Source organism: Terrapene carolina, unplaced genomic scaffold (genome assembly GCF_002925995.2).
Source record: "Terrapene carolina triunguis isolate 2854851 unplaced genomic scaffold, T_m_triunguis-2.0 Scaffold32, whole genome shotgun sequence".
In the NCBI taxonomy this organism is placed as follows: Eukaryota; Metazoa; Chordata; order Testudines; family Emydidae; genus Terrapene; species Terrapene triunguis.
Window position 1 is genome coordinate 1,979,851 of NW_020664383.1, and position 23,227 is coordinate 2,003,077.

Sequence of the window (23,227 nt, forward strand, 5' to 3'; positions counted from 1 at the left end):
ATAGTTAAAAAGAAACCTCCAGACTTGTTTGAGCACATGCAGAATATCTAGTGCTTTTTTTTCCCCTCTGTTGGAAAGAAACTAAGGTGTCACTACTGTACAAAAACCCGTACATTTAATAGTTTATTTGATGTCTTGTGCTTTTAATTAAGTTTCACGTGCAAACATCCAAGAGTCGCTTCTTGGCAAATGGTGCTCTAGTTTCTCATGATTTATCTGTTGTATCTTCCTGTTAGTAGTAAGTTTTGGGCTTTTCTCAATTTTTTTCAATAATTACACTTAAAGTATGTTGCCATGTTATGCAGATGGGGCTAGCAGAATAAGTGGTCCTTAAGAGGGATTTATTATTGCTATAGCAATAAGATCTCTCTTAGTATAGTTGTCCCAGATAATGTAAATCTTCCTGGATCTGACCATCACAGTAGACAAAAACATGTTGAGGGAAAACAAGAAATGTGTCCCATGGCATTAAACATGAAACTTAATGGAGAGTCTCTTCAAGAAATAGAAATTAATCTGTTTGTCTTCTCTACCCTAACCTATTTATATATATATATATATATATATAAATATTTCTTGAGGCAAAGAGGACTGAAATGTCAACAAAGATAATCTCACTTCCTTTCTTTGAAGTTCCACCATTGTTTTAAGTCCCCCTGTGCTTCCTTCTTCTCTAGGCTCTGTTTCTGTAATCCTTTGACAGTTATTGTTTCAGTTCACGTTGTCCTTACTGCAGCACTCATAAGGTTATTTACTTTTAGGGACTTTGTCCGTAGCAGGAGTCTGCTGGCAGTTTCATTCCAAGACTCTGTACCACTAATGAATTTCAGTCCTAAAGCCAATAAAGCTTTTTATTTGACTTTGAAACAATGTTGCATTTTTTTATCTCTAGGCTGGAAATTTCCTTAGAAGAGATTTTCTTTTTCTCTTTTCTTTTCTTTTCTTTTTTTAAAGATTTTTGAAAACTAAAGAGATCCTTAACTCTTTGAACACTATACATCAGTGTACACATCCTGAGTAAATTTCAGCAGGCTTTATCCCTATAAATGAGCACCTATACCAGTGTTCTTCACACCTTCTGAACCCATTCTCGATTCACTCCCACCCTACTCCTCCAGGGTGGAGATGGGGAAAATGGGGACCTGGAGGTGGGGAAGGGAAAGTGGGGATCCAGGAGGGGAGGGATCTGGGTTCTGAGGGGGGAGAGGATAGAGCTGAGGGAACATAGAGCCCCTGGCATGGGAGGGCATTGGGGGAAAGGGAGTGAATACAGAAACCCTGGCATGAGGGAAAGGGGAAAATGGGGAGCATCGGGGAGGGATAGGGAATGGGAGGGCACACAGAGCCTCTCCCTTGGGGAGGGTCAGTAGTATGGGCACAAATCCCCTTTACATGAGGGACAGAGAGGGAAGAGTTGCATAGGGTCCCTGAAATGGAGGGAGATGGGAGGGTTGCACACAGGGAGCTAATGAGAGGGAAGTGAAGGACTGCAGAGGAGTCCCTGGTGGGTGCAGTGTGTTCCGCCTAGACAAGCTGTGGAAATGTATGAACTCCTCGTTTCAGGTAGGCCTCGATTAGCATCTTAGCTAGGCAGTTCCTGTCATGCAGTTCAGGTTGATTACTTATTGCTGACACCAAGAGTAAAACAGTTACTGGGTACATCTACACTGCAGTTAGACACCCACAGCTGGCCTGTGCCGTCTGACTCAGGCTCAGGTTGCAGGACTGTTTAATTGCAGGGTAGATTTACAGGCTGGAGGCCGGGCTCTTCGACCCTGCGAAGTGGGAGGGTCCCAGAGCTCAGTTAAACAGGCCTGCAGCCCAGGCCCCATAAGCCTAAGTCAGCTGACACTGGCCTGCTGTGGTTTTTAATTGCAGTGTCAACATAGCCACTGAGAGAAATGTAACCGATGGAATTTAAATCGGGCCAAGCTGGACACTCCCAACACTCTCTAGCGATCATATCGATCTGCGGCCATTGCCCAGCTGCATAACTTGCAATATACTGATCAAGTGATTGGATATTCTTCCCAGTAGTTGCACCTTCTTCAGTGGGCAGGTGTTGCAAGGAGTGACTGTTGTAGTGCTTTGTCTCAGGAGCAGTCTTTGATCTAAGGTATCCCAATGCTCAGATATGCAGAAAAGTATGTTGAATTCAGAATTTTCTCCTGCTTTTCTTCCATAGCCTCGCCATGTGTTCAATATGCTGAAGAAGTACGTGCGTGCAGAGCAGAAAGACAGACAGCATACCCTCAAACACTTTGAACATGTTCGCATGGTGGATCCAAAGAAAGCTGCCCAAATCAGATCTCAGGTAATAATCAGTAAATAGGGCAAGCAGCGTTTTGAACTATTGCAAATCTACTATCAGTAATTTAAATTAAGTTCTGTCTCCTGAATATACACTGTAAACTGTGATACTATCTGCTAAATATTTGGCGCTCTCTTTTTTACAATTTTAAATACAATAGGGTCTTAAACATTCTGACCAGGATTTCTATAGTCATTTGTAAGGATACTTCGTGGTGCCCATAACTATAAATCATGCATTTTGCTTGTGTCTAACACACTTTTCAGCTGAGATCACTGTATTTCATGGCACATCGACTGCTGAATGTTTGTGCAACCCTTGATACATTTGTTTTGGAACAGTTTTCATATTTTTATTGCAAATTACATAGAACAAAAAAGAAGCCAACAGAGACGTAGTTGACTTTCAAGATGCCAATTAAACTTGTAGACACAGTGGCTGAATTTGAAAATATGTGCTGTAATCTGTAGAATCTGCTTTTTCTTTACCGATACCATGTAATAGGAAACTTTGCCCCAGCTGTGATTCTTGAACTGATAAGGCATTGCTAGCAGCCAAATTAAAGACATGTAATTCCATTAATGTCATGGTTTACACAGTAGACACCCCTTAGTTTGAACTCCTATGCCAGGTTTGGAAGTTGAGATTTTATTGTTTTAAAATCACTGGAATCTGAAATGTTCACCTCTAACTAGCCCCTGAAAGAACCTTAAAAATCATCATCCTTTTTTTTTTTTAACCTTTAATATGACCATTTATTTTAAAATTTGGATTACTTTAAAACTGAGGCTGTGTGCAGCTGAAATTTGCAGTATACAGGGAAATTTGGCAGTTGCGGGACAAGGAAGAATGGGAATTGGCAAATAAGAAATTCGAACAAGGAAGGCAGATGTATTTCTGAATGTACTTGCACTGGTCCCTGTGTTCTCTCAGCACAGCAGAACTGCAATAAGAGCAAATGTGAGTGCTGAGATCTTGGTACTGAGGGATGTTTCCTCCTCTATATTTTATTGATTACTAGAGCTGGTCAGAAAATTGTGTGGGGGAAAGGTCTGCAGAAAAGTAACTTTTTGGTGAAAAATTAAAAACCAAAATATTCCAGTTATGAAAAGCTACCGCAGTGCCTCATAGCAGTTGTAGTTTGGGTGCCTTATGTTCCCACTCTCTTGTATAGGGTGGGCTTCCTGGTCAAATTACATCATCCATAATGCACCATGATCTAGCCTCTTGGTGGTGGGAGATGGTGCTTCATGGGAGTCCAGTGGCATGGTGCATCATGGGAGAGGAAGTCCAGCTGGGAAGCCCAGCTCATAGAAACTGAGGCCATGAGGTAACAGAACAGAACTACAGCTACCACAGCTGCATTTCTGAATTGAATAATTTTGACTTTTGGATGAAATCATTTCGGTTTTTGGAACATTCAGTTTTTCATAAAATCTAAATTTTACACAGAAAGCAAACACTTTCTGTGAAAATGTTTGTTTAGTCAAAAACCCAATTTTCCATCAAAAAGCAGGTTCAACCAAAAAATTTTGACCACCTTCATTGATACCCTCGTCTCATTCAGTCCTTGTTAACATGTTTGGTATGGACAAGGATGCTGGGAGAAGATGTAAGCTCAGATGCAAGGACACAAGAAGGGGCCAGACAGCAGAACCATTGCCAGAAAGACTGTTTCTGTGTCCGCTGCTGGAGAGAGCTGAAATGTGCAATAGATTTCATGACTGGAGACTTGCAGAATCCAGGAGGCATGCCTCAGTGTGTTTATACCTTCTTCCTCTGAAAATTGTCGTGCTTTGTAATATATAAATCTGCAGTGATGACTGTAGGTAAAATGCTAATGATTTCCCCTCAAAATGGATCTTCTATTTCGGTAGGTTATGACACACCTACGTGTGATATATGAGCGCATGAACCAGTCTCTTTCCCTTCTCTACAACGTACCAGCGGTTGCTGAGGAGATTCAAGATGAAGTGGGTAAGTTAACTGTTTATTTTTTGAATAAGAATCATAACGATCTAGAAATGAATTGGGTCTTAATGTTCAAATAGAAAAAGAGTTAAAATACAGTGCTTCCTTTTGTCTATAGTGAAAATAGCTAGCAGATAAGAGGACAAACCTGTCAATGTTTTAAAACTATAAATGGGGACATTTCGGGGGATGTAAATTATGGACGTATCTTTTATCTTGATGTACTCTGGACTACGATGAGCCCTTCTAGAGGGAAAAAGATTATTCATATTTTGCTTGCATAATGGCCTCTCCCTCCTACATTGTTTTTTTTTTTTAAGTGGCTATCTTTTAATATAGGACTTTAATTCTCACAGAATATATGCAACAATGTCTTCACAATTTTTGTCTGAGTATATTAATTTATACTTGGCACCCACACACTGTAAAGAAATCAGAGACAGCTGTTGACTCTTGTCACCACTAGATTTGGGAGGATACCTGATGGAGATCAAATCATATTTCTTCCTTTTGGATATTTAATTCAATGTGATAAATCTAATTTGGGTGTCTTGGGAAGACCCCAAGCAAAATATTAACTTGCCAGGACTTAAGCATCTTTTCTTTGACTGATCATTATAATGCTTTGAAGCTGGCATATTTCCAGTTAAATTTCAGCAATTCCATGTCACTTGTTGATATGACATGGGAAATTTGAGAATGGCAATGAGTCATACTACTGTAGAGTAGATGAAAGTTAAATGGCCTAGAGGAACCATGGATCTAAGTCAGTGTTTCTCAAACTGGGGCCACCACTTTTGTAGGGAAAGCCCCTGGCGGGCCAGGCCGGTTTGTTTACCTGTCCCATCCGCAGGTCCAGCCGATTGCGGCTCCCACTGGCCACGGTTTGCTGCTCCAGGCCAATGGGAGCTGCTGGAAGCAGCGGCCAGTACATCCCTCGGCCTGCGCCGCTTCCCACCGCCCCCATTGGCCTGGAGCAGCGAACTGTGGCCACTGGGAGCCGCGCTCGGTGGAACCTGCGGACAGGGCAGGTAAACAAACCGGCCCAGCCCGCCAGGGACTTTCCCTGCACAAGCGGCAGCCCCAGTTTGAAAAACACTGATCTAAGTCCTCCATGAGGGTTTTCATTGTGCTAGTTTAAAACTGCTGATTCTTCTTAGAGTGATGGTACCTATTGTATTTCATTGTGGGTTACGCATGTGCCTGGAGTCGGAGCATTTGAAAGTGTCCCTTGGTCCGCCCATGCATCCTGGCTCCCCGCGTGCTTCCGTCTGAGGCGATAAAGGGCGGGGTAGACCGACCGCATCTTCAGTTCCTTCTCACCGCCACATGGTCCAGGTCAGAACCTTCAGTGTCCTAGTCTCTGACACAGTTATAATAATTATAATTATATAGTTTTCAGATTTAGTCGTAATTTTAATAGTTTAGAATAGGGTAGAGCTCAGGGGTCTCCCCCCACCCGAGTACCCCATTCGGGTACTGGACTATGCCCAGAATTCCAGGCTTCAAACCGTGTCTCCTGCCCGTGATCCTTGTTGGTCAGTGACGGCCACCAACACTGCCTCTACTGCCTGAGAGAAGTTCACATCGCGACTAGGCGCAGTATTTATCAATCTTTCCCCAGCGCACCCAAGAAGAATGAGCACTTGGTTTCCAGAAGTATCTCATGGAGGTGGCCATGAGACCTCAATTGCACCCGGGCCATGGAACCCCTCTATACATCAGCCTGAATCAGAGAGGAGCATGCCTCCTACTGCTCTTAAATCTGACTCCAATATCGGAGGAGCCATTCGCGCAGACCCCACGTCATGGTCTAGTCGGGAAGGTAGGAAGCGCACCCATAAGCATAGGACTAAGTCTTCCTCCAAGTCCACCTCAAAAAAATTGGACATTCCTTCCACCAACAGGGCCCAAGGGGATGTAATATGTTTTAAGTCTCACAGAAGAAGATTCTTAAACAGTGGGATCCACTGGTTCCAAGCTAGCAGTGCGTCGGTGCCGTTGTCTCCAGCCCTCATAACACCCGAGACCCTCCGGCACCAGCAAAGATTTCATTGAGATCCAGATCCATGGCTGTTCCTCAAGATATCTTTGCTCTTTCTTCCCTCATCTCTGGACAAAACTATCATCATCGATGTGTCCCTGCGAGGCTGGGGAGCCCATATGGACAACCACATGACACAAAGGGACACAGACACCTGGAGAATCCAGGATGCAGATCAATATTCTGGAACTTCAAGCAATAAGGAAGGCACGCAAGTTCTTTCTTCCACTCATTTTCTCCCTCATGTCCTGATCATGTCAGACAACACCACCACCATTTTCTGCATCAACAAACGGGGGGCGGAGGTTTGAAATCCACAGCCCTGTATGCGGAAGTGGTCAATCTCTGGAACTGGTGCATCAGCACTCAGATCACCCTATCCCCAGCCTACTTTCCGGGGATGCAGATTGTGCTCGCGGACTCACTCAGCAGGCACTTTGCAATTGACGAGTGGGCATTTCACGATGGAGTACTACACAACATCTTCACGCAGAGGGGAACTCCAACCAGAGACATATTTGCTTCTCAGGCCAACAACAAGTGTGCCACATATTGCTCCCAGGGAGCCCTCAGTTACCACTCTCAGGGCAATGCTTTCCTGGTCAGACCAGCACAACTGTGTCTTTCCCCCCACTATTGCTCATATCTCAGGTGCTACCTAAATCTGATGAGACACGGTGACAGTCATCATTATCGCCCCCTTTTGGCCGAGACAGTTCTGGTTCCCCAACCTGCTGTAGATATCATCCCATCCGCCGATTTATCATCCCGAATTTCCCGAACCTTCTGACCCAGTGCAGCAGCAGGATCAAGCACCCCAATTCATGACCGCTCCACTTCACAGTGTGGTATTTGGATGGGCATCAACCCTAGAACGGGCTTGTTCCTCGCAGGACATTCTCTCTAACAGTAGGAAAGAATCCACGAGGCAATGTTACTGGGCTAGTAACATGCTTTTCCTCTTGGGTACAATAAAAAGCTGTTAGACCAGAAGCTGAAGATATTTCCCTTATCTTGGACTACATTCTATCTTTGAAACCTTTGGGTCTCGCTCTCAGCTCCTTGCAGGTCCACCTTGCGGCTATTAGCGCGTTCCATTCTCCTGCGGAGGGTTACTCCTTTTTTTCACACTCGCTAACTGCTAGATTTTTGGAAAGGTCTCCTAAGAATCTTCCCACCTCTCCAAAACATTACACCTTAATGGGATCTGAATCTGGTACTCTCGGTATTGACAAAATCCCCTTTGAGCCACTGGCAACCTGCTCCATGTCCCTCCTTTCCAGGAAGATTGCCTTTCTTGTAGCCATCGCTTCAGCTAGAAGGGTTGGTGAACTCGGAATATAATGGCAGACCCACCATTTTTGGTGTTTCACAAGGATAAGGTTTCCTTATGCAGACACCCAACATTTTTACCGAAGGTGGTCTTGCAATTTCATCTTAATCAATCCATTCACTTACCTGTTTTCTTTCCGAAACCGCACTCGTCTGCAGAAGAATATAGACTCCATTTCCTTGATCGATGAGCCTTGGCCTTTTATCTGCAGAGAATAAGGACAGTTGGGAAGTCCCCAAGACCCATTTGTTGCAGTAGCAACCATCAGATTCTCTCAGGGAACATGCCATCTCGACCCAGAGATCACCCACAGTGAAATACTACAGTGACCATCACTCAAAGAAGAAGAGGTTACTCACCTGTAACTGGAGGTTCTTTGAGATGTGTGGTCCCTACCTGTATTCTACTGCCCACCCTCCTGCCCCTCTGCTTCAGATCTGTCAGATTCACAGGGATAAGGAACTGGAGACATAATTGGTCCATCAACCTACTTTATCAGTTTGGACAGAAGCACAAGGCGAGTCAGGGTGCGTGCGCGGACCAACAGAAACTACTTGCAAATTCTCCGACTCCAGGCGTAATTCATGGTGAAATACAAATAGGGACCGCATATCTTGAAGGCCCTCCAGTTACAGAGAAGTCGAAGTCTATTGAGCTTATTCCTGATACTAACGAACTCAGGATCCCTCTGATTCTGAGTACAGATCAGCTTAAAACCTGTACTGTGTCAAGTCTTATTGTGAAGTGATTCGTAATTCTTTGTAATTTTCCTAAACCCATGTAAAAAGAATTCTAGGGTATGTAGAGAAGTAAAATATTAATAAAACTGCATGTTGTATCACTGTAACAGTTCCAAGGCCAGAAATTCTGAAGTTCCCTTTAAAAAGACAAAGATTTCATGAAATATCTTTTGTAAGAAAGAATTGGCTTAGAAAATCTGAGTTGATGAAAAGCTTTATAATATCCAGATCTGAGCTTATTCATACACACAGTCTATTTGAATAATGAATTGCCAGCAATAGCGCATTTGAAAATAATTCTTCTCTGCAGCTGGAGAATTGGCTTGGGTGCAATGTTCCCTCTAATTTTTCCCATCCATGTGTGGAATGAATTTTGTTATGTGCACCATATGCAGGTGATGGGCGACGGGGGTGGGGTTCAGAGTGTGAGAGAAGGCTCAGGGCTGGGACAGCGGGTTTGGGCATGGGGTGGTGTGGGCTCGGATGCGGCTGGGGATGAAGGGTTCAGGATGTGGGAGGGGGCTCAGGCCTGGGGCAGAGGGTTGGGGTGCAGGGGGGTGAGGGCTTTGGCTGGGGCTGTAGGCTCTGGGGTGGGACTGAGGATGAGGGGTACGGGGTGGTGGTGAGGGTTCTCGGGTGGGGTCAGGGATGAGGGGTTTGGGATGCAGGCTGCCCTGGGACCGCAGCAGGAAGAGAGGACTCCCCCCCAGCCCTCTCTCCCTGCCACAGCAGCTCTGGGGTTAGTGCCTAGGGAGAGGTGCCTCTACCTGGCCGCAAGAGCTCTGGGTGCTGGGGGACTGCAGCTCTCCCCGGCCACAGCACGTCCGGAGCTGTGGCCGCGGGAGAGATGCCTCTCCCCGCCGTGGCCCTTGATAGGCTGCTGTGTGGCTGTGCAGCCACGCAGCTTAGAGGGAACTTAGCTTGGGTGGTAGATTTTTTTTTTTAATTTTAGTTCTCTGCATGATTATTTGCTTACTATTTCCAGAGCTACAGTTTACTGCAGAGCTCCTCATGAACCATTTGTGCCTTGAGGAATTAGCAGCCCATCTTTTTTATTAAGAGACCTAGCCCTGTTGAACATAGTTTTTCAATAAATTAAGAAACAAATGCAAGCCTTCCTCAGCACTTAAGCCTCCTGACTGCATGCCCAGTAGAGAAGGTTTATCAGTGGAAACCAGGTGTCCTTTTTTCATAAACACACGAGAATATGTATGTAGCAATAAGGTTCAGCAGGGAGCTCTGCCCTTAACCTGGAAATCCCTTAAGATTCTTATATTGAGCCAAGAATTCTAGCATAGTTCTATTGGGAATCCTGTATTGTGCCTGGGATACTGGCAGATGCACAGAGAATCTTCTGTTTAACAATATGTATAGAGCCCTGCAAATTTGTGGATCAGATGCGGATACAAATTTTTGTATCCACACAGGGCTCTAAGTATGTAGACCCTTGCAGAGACTCTTGCATTGAGATAGAGAAACCAGCAGTTTCACAGTGTATCCTCTGTTTAAACCAGAATTCCTGAAATGGATTGTGGGAAATCAGGAGATTTTGAAGATGCTAACGTTGAAAAACATGGGAATGGAAGGTGATTTTAGGTCCCTGAGAGAGAGAGAAATACAGGAATCTTTCTTGTCCCACCCCTTTGTCGTGTGTGCACTGCTTTGACTGCATTGGTTGACTTCACTGGAAGAGAATTATATGGTTGAGGGATCCAAAATAACAAATCCAGTTCTCAAGCAAAAGCAACCCAGCGTTCTGCACGTGGCAATTTGTCATTAATACATGCAGTGAAGAAGGTGGCAGGAACTTAGTTATGGTACAGTTCATATCAATTGCCGTCACTGCCTGCGGTGGTTTCTGACTAGTTGGTAAGCATAGTTAGTTTTTAAAAAATTAAAATAAAAAAATCGTTGCACGTATAGATATGTAAAAGGACCTGTGCAACAAAGAAAGAAAGCAGCTTTTGCATCCTTTCACTTCTTAATACTGTTGTTGAATATTTGTATATCAGAGTAATAGGTGCCTTACATACTTATTCTCGCTAGCTAGCTAGACTCGTGCTATAAAAGTCAGTCTCAACAATAATAGCAAGAGCAGTGCAGGTATTGATGCTGGCTGAATACTTGCCCTTGGTGTTAGGAAAATCAGTGTCCGTCTCAGAAACACAATACTAGTGAGGACTAGAATCCAACTGTGTGTGTCTTGTGACAACGCTGGGAGACATATAGACAAGTTATTTGCCCAGGAAAATATGTCTGCCTCCCTGGATGCTAGTGATCTCTCACAGGATAATGAGACAACACCTGCTACAGTTCATACCAGGTCGCAGTCTGTGACTGACGCAGCCCACAGCATTGAGCACTGCTGTTCAGAGATGGAAATACGTTCCTTGGATGTATGAGTGGCCTTGAGTGTCTGATGAGAACAGTAATATTACACCCACAACACACAGGAGAATAAACTATCTGATTAGCTTAAAATTTGTATTCTCTTGGTCTGATAAATTTCATGTAATATGCAGTTTGTATAAGACATCAGGCAGAGCAGTGGTGGGGTGTTGAGAGGAGACAGCAAGGCCATCTTGACATATCTACTTTAAATCCTCATCTGATTAAAGTATTTACCAGTGTATGGAAGGAAGCAGCTTGTTGCCAGGAATGGCGCAGCAGGCACAGATTCTGAATCTTATAATGGTGACATTAGAACTCTGTTTATCAGTCAAGTATGCCGAGGTCAGGCAGAATGTTGTTACTACTTCTGCTGTGCTCATTTCTCAAAGCAGTGTCTCTGGTTCCCAGTGGAGCCAACAGCAAGATCTGCATCCCACCCTGCTAAGGCCATGCAACAGCTAGACTCTGAAAAAATTGAGAGGAAGGGGTAGGTAAATCTGATGCAAACTGCAATCCTGTCCCTGTGTCCCTTTTCTGCTTGTGAACCCCTGGTGTTGAGCAACATGTGACAGGTTACAGCACGTTGATGGCAGGGGCCAGCCAGAAGGTATTTCTGAAGAAAAGCAGTCCCAGAATTGAACGCACAGTTGAATGAAAGTGGCTGAGTTTTGTATGTCATGTACAATTCAAAGTATGGCAACGCTGTGGTAAATCACAGTGTCATATTGCCCTCCCGTCCCCAGACCATCTGCAGCAGCAATTCCTGCGCTCAGACATCCCCTGCCATTCTGTTTAGTCCTCTCTGGCCACAAGGGTGATGAGACTGGAGCAGGCATAGTCAAACAGCCCACATACACACAGGTGCACTTGTACACACATCATTTCCAATACTAGTACGGACATGCTCTCCCCCGCAAAATCCATATCACAGGTGTTTAGGTATATACAATAACATTCACTTTCCAGAGAATTTGCTGTAAAATCGTTAGTGAGCCTTCATCTTTTCCTCCAACTTTCAGCTATTGAACATTGTGATTTGGTATTTTAATTGGTTAGAACTTTACTGAAAATGCATTGCGAGGTTGCCTTTCTTAAAAGTGATTTTAAAAGTTCTGATCTACTCCCACAAAAAGAAGTGAATTCTGTGTTAAGTGTTACACAGTGCTTTTACAGTCTTTATATGCTTAAGTACTAATGTAAGGTGACCCAGCTTGAAATTCTCTGACAGACAGACAGGCTATCTCTAGCATATGCCGAGTGGCTTTGATAGTGCTGTGGCTAGTTTATATTGCATTATTTTTGATGGTTTATGTATTTTTATGTTTACAATATTCATCAGACATATTAAATCAGCTGTTTTGAGCAGCTGCAATTTTGAACTCACTATAAAACTGCATTTTTGCCTTTTAGATAGCTTATAAAAGAGTCTTATCACAATACTAGTGACAGCAAAATGATCTATTCAACAAAGTGTGTATGTTTCAGACGTTAACATCATAACTCTGCTACTTTTTAATAGGCAAAAATAGTTGACAGGTTGGATGCCAGCGATATGTCGCTTCAGGCTTTGTAAATTCTACACATCGTTAGCCGTTTTGCAAGAGCAGAGGAACCTGAGCTATTTCATGGGTTTGGAGGCTCAGCTCTGTCTGCTGCTGAAGTACCTTTTGGGGGTTGGGGAAGAAAGAAAAAGATCTTAGGAAAGGTTTCTTCCCTCACCCACTGATTCCTGTTTGAGTTGCTCTCATCTTTTATCTAGATTACTAGTTTACCATAGGAAAACTGGTAGAGAATGCTAGGTGATTAAAAAGGAAGTATTGGTTCCCTCCGTTCAGATTGGTGCTCTCAAATATTTATGTTGCTGTACTATATCCTCCCCATCTTTTGTAGCTACATGATGTGTTCTGCCTTGCTACTACCACTAATGTTCTTCAGCAAAGATGCTAATCCTGATTTTTCCATGCACAAACTTTCTTTTAAACTTAGTTGCATAAATATTGACATGACTTTAGGTAACCAAAAAAACTCTGGAATCTGCAGACACTGTGAAAGGGATGGATGGCTTTACATTTTAGAAGAAAATTTACAAATCTGGAAAAATATCGGGCACTCTGCCTTTTAACTTTCAGAGCTGATCAGAATAGAAAAGTCTCATGAGGTTTATTTTGGAATATTTTTCCCCTGGCTTAAAAGAGAGCATCTGAAAATCTGTTTTATTTTAGTTTCTTCCTTTGAAGAGATGTGGTCTAGTGGTTCAAACACTGGACTGGAGACCGGGAACTCCTGAGTTCTAATGCTGACTCTAGGACTATAGACTTGGATGAGGCACCACCTCTCAAACTCAAACTATTTCACTTCTCTGCCTCAGTTTCCTCACTTCTAGAATAGGAGAATATGCCTTACTTATCTTTCAGGAGCACTGGGAGGATTAATTGGGTAATATTTGCAAAGTGTTTGCTAAACTAAGTGCTTATTATGATCAAAAGCCACTAATTAGAGTACTAGCCAAAAGAACAAATCTAAGGACAGGCAAAGCTGTATGGGTGGACATACAGTTTAAGAAAACAAGCTCCAATTTCAAGCAAGATACTCTGGACCAACCTTCTGAATTAAGCAGATGAAATTGTGTGCATATATTTGCACATGGCTGTCTTCCATGCATAAACACAGAGGAGCCCCAGTCTTAACTGGGATCCCTAGGCTCCCCGTATAAGTAAATAAATAAGGAATTCGCAGTGTGTAGTCACAAACCAGAGTAGATATGATCACTTAGACTAACTGATGTGTTTGTGCACAAACACCTAGAATTTACACTTGTATATTAGGTATTTATGTACATAAATTACACATGCAAATATGCACACACTTAAATTTGAAAATCTAGCCTTTTTTGTGTGAATACTGTATCCTTCATCCCAAAAGTCCTTCTACCTTTGAAATTTCCACTATGCCAGTTGTCTTCTTAAACCACCTGAATTTCAGAGCCGCTTCAGGATATGCTTAGAAGTTTTTAATCTGGTGAAGGTCTTTCAGTGAAAAATTTGACACTCACAATGTTGACATCCCATTCTACCCCCCAAAAAATCAATTAATTTAAAAAATAAAATAAAAAACCATACCCAAGCAGAGTTTTACTTCAAAAAGGAAGATGTGCCAGAGACTCCATTAATGTCATTAGGGACTCTACTACTCCTATTGACTTAACACGAAAGACACTCGGATAGTACGGTGATGGACAGCTGTTTCAAACACACACACACAGAGAGAGAGAGAGTTTGTGCTTGAGATTTCAATAGAGCAAATAGCCAAAGTCCATCAGCGTCTTTTAAAATCAAGCATACCCCAGCCCCTGGTGGAATATTATCAAAGATAAGCAGCTTGTTAATAGACAGTACAATAGACTTTTTGAGAGAGGAAATTAAGGGTTTGTTCCTGCCTTATCTAGCAAAGCACTTAAGCATCAGACTGATCACATGCTGAAAGTTGAGGACATGCTTAAGTGCTTTGCTATTTGGAACTAGAGAGCTCAGCCTTCCCATGATAAAGCCCTAAGTGGAGGTTTATTGAAGTTACGATTAGTTTGTGGACAGGGTGATCTCAAAAGGTTAAGATCAGAATCCAGAGCTTTTGGGAAGGGGGTTAATCCAGAGCTTTTGGGAAGGGGGTTAGAGAGTTTTTGACCTTGCTAAGTAAATCTTCTGTTTTCTAAACTGAACATATTCCAAAGTGAAGCTCTCCCATCTAAATACTTCTATCTCACTGCTTACATGAACTTCACCAGTGTAGTTTCTGAATGACCAACAGTCATTAATAGACTTTATCCTCACAACACCCCTGTAAAGGAAGGAAGGATTATTCCCATTTTACAGATGGAGACCTGAGAGGCACAGGGAAGATTTAAGTGACCTAGTCATGGTCACACAGGAAGTCTGTGGCTGAGCCAGGACTTGAACCTGTGTCCACAGCCATCCCAGTGCTATGCACTATCAACTAGACCATCCTTCCTGCCAGTTAGTTATAGATTTGTACAAGAATGTAGCTTTGGATTTTTTTTCTCTACAACATTCTGGACATGTAAGTAATAGTAAGCAAAGTTGAGAACTGAAGAGATGCAATACTTGTTGGTTATTAGGATACAATCATAATACAGGATATTAGTACTTTCCTTACAGAACATTACATTGGTGCTATCTTTAGGGGTGAATTTATTGTTCTACTAAGAAAGGTGGCTTTTGTCCTCTTTCAGTTTCGCACCTCTTCTTAAAAATTGCTTCTGCCAGTTTACTTAAGGGAATTGGGCAGGTAATACATCTTGCACTGAACTTGAAATGTTCTTTTATTAGAGAACAAAATATGAAATTGAATCTTGAAGCTGTCTAGACTGCACATATCAGTTTAAGAAAGGTTAACTCTGATGAGAGACTTTGCAAATGTATGGCTTTCAATCAAATGAATTGTCACTGGTTTAGTGAAGCAAGGTTCCTCTTCTAGAAATTGCATTACTCCTTATTATAGAAAAATATTTGCACTGAATATATGCATAGAGTGTGTTTGAAAAACCACAGCTGTCTTAAACATGCTTAAGATAAATTTGAAACGGTCTCCATTTTCGGAGTCAATATGCTGCGCCAAAGGAGTATTTGTGCTCTGTGATCACTCTTCCAACTTGCACCAGGTATCGGCGATAGCTGGGGTAGACCGAGACACCCAAGCCACACACTCACCCCCCAGCCAAGTCTCTTTATGCCAGTGTCCATGAGTAGTAGACAACTAAGTCAACTCTGTGCCACTTGAGATCCTCAATGGTCCAGGTTTAGAGCCACTTTGTGCCAGCAGAGCACCACAGACCTGCCAGAGCATGGGCTCTGTAACTGCTGCTTCTAGTTCACACCTATTACTGCATGACAGGTTTTCAGTTTCTAATTGCTTGCTGAAAAAGAAAACATTTGCATCATTCTGCATAAGTCAGCCCTAGGTTATTGTCTAATGTGCCACCTCAAACTCTAAGATGAATGAATGAATCATCTCTAGGGGTTCTGGATAAACTTTCCTGAAATAGCAAACAGTAACTATTTACAAAGCATTAGAGGTAACTGTCCACAACAGTTATGTACATCTACTACAATACTCTATTTATGCTACTAATATTCCTGTCACTGATCCAGACAGTGAATGTCTGGAATTCTTATCTAAGAGTTTTTAACACTGCGACCTGTCATGCATATCCATTATAAAAATATCCTGGTTAGGATAGGATATGGCACTCTAACTAATGACATACAAAGTTAGGTTTTTCTCTGACATAATTCTCCGTTCAGATGTGCTCAGTGGGAGAGCACAGATGTACATTGCGTTCATGAGTAGTTGAACAGGATGATTCTAGCTAAACATGATCTTACCTAAAAATAAATAGAAAAAGGATGATTGAAGCCATTTAATGTTACACAATAGATGGATTGAAGGAAACATTGCAGTATTCTCCTAATAGTGGGCTCCCATGCAACTGGGACATAAGAACACAAGAACATAACAAAGACCCTACGGGTCAGACCAATGGTCCACCTAGCCCAGCATCCTGTCTTCTGACAGTAGCCACTGCCAGGTGCTTGAGAGGGAATGAACAGAACAGGCAATCATCGAGTGATCCATCCCCTGTCGCCCACACCCAGCTTCTGGCAAACAGAGGCTAGGGACACCCAGAGCATGGTGTTGCATCCCTGCTCATCCTGGCTAATAACATTGATGGACCTATCCTCCAGGAACTTACACGGTTCTTTTTTAAACCCTGTTATAGTTTTGGCCTTCACAACATCCCCTGGCAAGGAGTTCCATAGGTTGACATTGTGCGTTGTGTTAAGTACTTCCTTTTGTTTGTTTTAAACCTGTTGCCTATTAATTTCATTGGGTGACCTTTAGCTCTTGAGTTACGTGAAGGAGTAAATAACATTTTCTTATTCGCTTTCTCGATGTCAGTCAAGATTTTACAGACCTTAAAGGGATTGGAAATGGAGTCATTTTTCAGCAAAATAGTGTCTACCAACAAGGGACTCTCAAATGCCCAATTTAATTTCCCAGAATGACACCATCTGGGTAGGGTTCCAGTGTACAGCAATGGTTTCTTGTCATTATCGTGGTCTCTGCTAGAGAGCCATGTATATGAAATGTATTGTAAAAACTACTGAAATAAATACTGCATTTATCTGTACTTTGCTATATGTGGCCAGGATACTCATCTCAAGAATATTCAGAGTATCCAAAATGCACTTTGCTTATAAATGCGGTATACACAGAACTATGAATAAGTATGTAAGACCTTATGTAACAAGGTAATAGTCTAAAGGTGCTCAGTTAAGGTGTGTAGAATTCTGACACTTTGTTTTAAATTGGTGCCTTTTAAGTAAATGAAGTGTATCAGGAGTGCTTTGCTATGGCCATAGAATCAGAGGAACCCAGAGTGATCAATTAAAAGTTCTGAATGGTTAATGTTTATATCCACCTTTAATTTCTGTAAATCCTTCCCCCCCCCCCCCCCCCCACTGCCACAGAAGTCAATGGGGGTCAATGATTTATGTGGGATTTGGACTGGGTCCTTAAGTATTGTCATTTCATATAAACCAGCTGATGCCTGGCTTTCTATTTTAAAGGCTGTGAGGATTTGGAGGCTGTGTCCATACAATTTATGAATTCTGTATGAGATTATGAACTCATTGTATGTATCTTTACCAAGCTGCAGATTCCATTTTGAGGGTGCAGCTTTTTGCCTTCTCTGTTGAACTGAAATTTCAAAGGTTGTTATTATCATAGAATATCAGGGTTGGAAGGGACCTCAGGAGGTCATCTAGTCTAACCTGCTGCTCAAAGCAGGACCAATCCCCAGGCAGATTTTTACCCCAGTTCCCTAAATGTCCCCTTCAAGGATTGAATTTATAACCCTGGGTTTAGCAGGCCAATGCTCAACCCACTGAGCTATCCCTCCCCCCTAGAAGGTAAAGGGCTAACAAAAGAGGGTTGGTTTCAGAGTAGTAGCCGTGTTCGTCTGTATCCGCAAAAAAAAGGGGGGGGTTGTTGACTCAAGTGAGTGACACTTGAAAGTAGTTGCTCTAGACAAGAGGCTGGATGCTTTCCAGAGGAACTGATTTAGCAGGGGAGAGGTCACCTAGCAACAAAATCACCTGGTACCATAGGATTCTGTCAGCCTCAACAGGAGACCAGGGAATAACCTGAGAGAAGAGAGTGGAATGTTATAAAGGACACAATTTCCTGTATTTGCTCTCACTCTTTGGCTATTTGTCACTAGCTTAAGATGAGGGAAGCTGCTGCAGGAGCCAGATGAGTTGGTGGCAGGGGGTAAGTTGCCTGCCTGCCTACCTACCTGAACAGAAATGGGCCCCCAAGGACTCCCAGGGAAGGGTGAGCTAGAGTGAGGGGAAATGCATGTAGGGTCTATTAATTTTGTATGGATCTGTGTATTTCTCATGTGACCAAGTAAAGAGCAATAACATGTTACAGGTCTGCATGTACTATATGACACAAGCTACCACATGGCTTTGGAAAGTTAAATGTAACCTAAAAGGCTCACACCTGTGGGTGGCGTTCGGGGAGAGATTGTTGTTTAACCTGTAAGGGGAATCTTAGACGTTAGCACTGGTTTCAGGGGCTGGACACCTGTGCCACGTGGACACAGCTCTAAAGAGGGGTGCTAGACAGATGGTCTGCACTCTGTGTGCCTAGGGACCTCAAAACTCTAAAAGTCTGTTTGGACTTTGGAGGCTTAAAATACCTGGGGATCCATAGGTTAGATTCCTCTCACAGCAATCCCGTGGGCCACAGGCATTGGGAGTCTGACCAGATCTGTGATACAGAAATAGGTGTTTTGTATTTGAATTTTGCTATGTAGTTAGAGGATTTGCAGATGCTTATATCAATGTAGAAAATTTGATGATAACATTCTATAGAAATGTTTTATTTAAAGGCTTTTTCATAGGGTAATTTTAATTGTAAATCATCATTACATTATAACTCACTTATTTGGGATGTCTCGTTTATTTAGATTGCTCCCAGATAACCACTTGAGAGTAGTCTGATAGAGAAGAGTAACAACTGCTGATTAATCATGATAGAATTGGCAAAAGTTCTGCCTTTGTTCTGTATTCAACCAGTTCCAAGGCATTAAGTGGTTTTAACCAGGAGTTAAATAAGCATTGAATTTTAAGCTTCAGGATTTTAACACAGATAATGCCAAGTCAAAATTAATATACTGAAATGTAGTGAATGTTATTGAATATAGTATTGTTTCAGTTAGGTCTTTTCAGACCTTTTCTAATGGCCTCTTTGCTTAATTGGGATGATAGGCTGACCACCACAGTGTCCCAAGAGAATCTTACTGTATTGAAGAAAATATACTCATAATTTGTGGATTGCATTAGCGAGACTCTCTTTATATTTTGGAGCCTTTCCCTATAGCATAACCAGAAAGAAAATGACTGAGTCCACTTCCTTTATTCCACTCATCTCAGCAGAAAATGAAAACCTCTTGATCATTATGAGGATTTTTTTTTTGGGTAATCTTTCAAGTTAAGCTAATATATAATATGGATGGCATGACTTTTGCTAGCCTTGTTTTTTGAGCGTTTGGGGTATGGATAGATTCTGTATGTTATGCAAGGAAAAACATTAAGAGACAAGTGGTGCTGGATATGTTTTGAAACATGGTTCTTCCCTGAAAGGCAGTAAGTTCCTTTGGCCACTGAAGGCCATACCATATCATGTTTTAAACAATGTGCAAATTAGAACTTAGTGCAGAAGGTCAGAGAAAGTTAGTACGAGCTTCATGGAGGGGAGTGACATGCTTCAAGTTGCAGGTAGGGAAGAAGGTTATAACAAAGGTTTTCTGAATGCATTGGAGATAAAAAGGCAAGGATAGGAGATTGCAGTGGTCAAGGAGAAGGATAACCCAGGTATTGATAAGAGTTTGAACCACAGGCATGAAACTGGAAAGGACAGAATTTAGTATTTATATTAATCAAACCAATTTAAGTACCGTTGACTCCTTAAATATTGTTGACAGTGTCCCTTTATGAAGATATCTTAAAATATTTGTTCTAAAATTATGTAAATACTATTTATTTTAATATCTGTCTTGCCACAATTTTCAGTATGCTAAGGAGAAACAAGAAGTGGAGTTTATGCTGTTAAGGACCTGGAATCCTGGGCAGTAGTGGCACCTCTGACTTTGCTATCTGGTTTTTTTCAGCCCCAATTTATCTACTTTTGCACTGGTTATATCTGTCTTAGTGACATGTTGTGGTTCGCTGCTTTTTAGGTTTTTACTATTAACACTTTGAGGGAGGCATAAGGGAGGATTTCTTTAAGGATGCGGAACTCCAAGATTGCAATGTTGAAATATTTGGGCTTGCTATATAAATAACTGCATCCCATTCAGAATTTGTAAGAAGGCAATGATGAACAGCAACATGCATTAGGTTTAACTGACAGTAGCTGCTCGAAGAAACTTGACCTGTGGCTGTAATGGCACATTTTCTGCTTCAGAGGGAAACTGCAATGTAGTAATGTACAAGACAGAAAATTATATCTGATTACAAAGAAGAGTTAATCACAGATGAGTAAAATATGTCTTAAATATTTATTATTTTTTATTTTAATCATCTGCTATCTAGAAGATAGTCTCATGTACTTGCAGAGTGGGATTTTGTTGGGATTTGAATGCCTGAGAAATCAAGGGCTTTTGAAGCTGTGTAAGATAAGTTCTGTTGTTTTTTTTTTTTTTTAAAATACTGTTAAATTATCCAAATTTAATAAAAAAATAAACAGTGGAACTTGATGAAGGGGCCTGAGTCACGAAATGGAGCTCCAAGTATGTTAAGGACAGAGCAGAGTCATTCATTTTAGTTTTTCCATCCACAGCCACAAACCTCAGGTTTTAGATTCTTGTCTTATCCTACAAGCCAACTGCAATACTCTTGGCCTTAACTAATGGAAAACTACAGTAATTAATTTTACCCCAGAGAGCTGAATATTAACTAAATGCTATACTTGCATTCGTATATGTATATGTATTTTTGATGGTCTATATGTATATGTAGATGCACACACAGTGATACAGTTGTTAATAGTTTGCTCACAAAGGGATTATAATTAATAACTGCAGTTTTTCCTTTGTTTAAGGCAAGAGTAGTATATAGAAGACTTCTAGAATTAGACAGGAGTCCAAAACCTGAGGTTTGTGGCAGTCTCTGGAAAAAATGGAAACAAATGACTCTGGTATTCCCATAACAGAATATGTCTCTGAAACTGATAAACCTTTGCCTTCGACTTAAAAAACTTGAGTATGTGTTTAACTTTAACCAAGTGTTGAAATCCATCTTTATTCAGAAGGGACATAAGCACAAGCTTAATTTCAAGCACATACTTAAGTTGCATTGAAATCATAAAGTTAAATATGCACTTGTGCTTTAATTGTGCCCTTAATATTGCATACTACTAAGTGTGATCGTTATAACTTTATCAAACACTACAAAAAACAGAAACATACGATTATGCTCTGTTCAGGGTTGAAATATAGCATGAGTCAAGATCTAATCTGCAGGGCACAGCTGACAATAATTTTATTAAATGTGACCTGCAGGGAGTGTGTATTGCAGGGAACAAGAATGGCTTTTTTTAAGTCTGTGCAGTTTGATGGTAACCGAGTCCAGTACATAAAGAAGAATAACAAGCCCCAAGAAATAAGGGTGGTGGTGGTGCTGGTGATAAGTGTGCTGTTTTGGACAATTACTGTATAGTCTTGGAAATGGGGCCCAACCTGCAATGTTCAGAATGTTCAAATTGAAACAGAAGCTTTGTTACCTTATTAGAGTAGAAGTTTTCTTATTCCTATAGTTCGCTTTGGCAATATCCAGCAGATCTTCTCATTTGAAATCTTTTACTGATGCAGTATGTGAGTCTTCTCCGTGAGAAACTGAGACCCTTAAAAAGCAGCCCAGATCTGTGGAAAATAGTCTTTCACAACTCTTGAGTTTGGCTTCTTTCAAGATTATACATCGGCGCTGATGCAAATAAGAGTATAAATAGTAGCACTGGAGCTTTGCAGACTCATCTGGAAGATTTCTCTGTTAACAACCATCAACGCTTCTGTTCTAATAAGGTGGCAAAGCTTCTGTTTTCAGGATTCCTGGAATAAAACAAGTGATTTTACTGAAGGTAAGTCATTTAAGATAATGTAAATAACGCTTCCCCAGCCAAAAAGGATTAAAAAAATAACCAAAAAACCACATCTTTTGGACCATTACTGTGTAATGTTAGAAATGGGCCCAACTTGTAATGTTCAGATCCATTTAAAAGCTTCTCTAAAATTCAGGGGTATTGGTCTCCTGAGTTTTGGCTCAGGTCCATTACCGTATAAAACAAACGCCTTTATAGTCGTCTTTATTTCTCTTCTATTTCCTGGTGCTTGTTCTCCTTCCTCATGTACTGGACTTCAATACCTCTGTTACCATCAAAGCACTCAGACAAAACAGCCATTCTTGCTCCCTCCATTAGGCAGGTCACATGTAATGAAGCGCTGGTCAGCTTTGCGCAGGTTAGAGCTTGACTCTGACTATAAAACAGAATTAGTTCAACTCTGAACAGAGCATAGTTGAGTCTTTCTGTTTTTTGTAGTGTTTGATAATGGTGTAATGATCACACTTAATAGTATGTAATATTAAGGGTGCAGTGAATCTTAAAAAACCCAATTAAGAAAATACAAGTGCATATTTAACTTAAGTACGTGGTTGAAATTAAGCTTGTGCTTAAGTGCTTTCAGAATAAGGATGCACTTCAACACATGGGTAAAGTTAAGCACTTGCTTAAGTTTTTTGCTGAATTAGGTTCAGAATACAGAGTTTGTTACAAATCTCTGGTATACTTTTTGTGTTACTGATGTAACCCTTTTCACTTAGTGCAGTGTGGTTGTTCTCTATATGAAAGACATAATATATGAAATCAGAGGTTGATTTGATTCACTTAACTAGGCCTTGGAAAAGTTGGATGAATCATGCCATACCTTGGGTTGATGGGGTTTTGCCTGGTTTCACCTGCCTGGATATATACTAGGAAACAGACTGAGTTCAATATGAAATGGAGACAGTACAGGAGCTATTAACAATAGAGGAAATGCTCAATCTCAAATAAAACATGTCTAACTGTAACTTGACTATTTAGGCTTCTGTCATCAGATATGCAGAGCACATTTTGGCCCCAAAACCTCCGTCCTCTTAATTTCAAATTTTTCTCCGTACTGATAAAATTTTACAGTTCATAGTTTGGAATCTGTACTCAAGTGTCTGTCTATATCTCAAGTAAATTCTACTGAGAAACATTCATGAGGTGCATATAATGTAACTCTGTGAAATGCATCTGGACATGTGCATCGCATT

General features: G+C 41.5%; 1 protein-coding gene across 4 annotated transcripts in view; it reads left to right on the plus strand.

The window, feature by feature from the left end:
* LOC112112234 (amyloid-beta A4 protein) overlaps positions 1 to 23,227 on the plus strand; it is a 313,996-nt gene that overhangs the window by 248,202 nt on the left and 42,567 nt on the right. For all 4 annotated transcript variants that reach the window (XM_024208071.3, XM_024208073.3, XM_024208074.3 and 1 more), the window contains 2 exons: positions 2,186 to 2,314; positions 4,189 to 4,288. In XM_024208071.3, the coding sequence (XP_024063839.1) occupies positions 2,186 to 2,314; positions 4,189 to 4,288 (229 nt within the window). The remainder of the gene's footprint in view (positions 1 to 2,185; positions 2,315 to 4,188; positions 4,289 to 23,227) is intronic.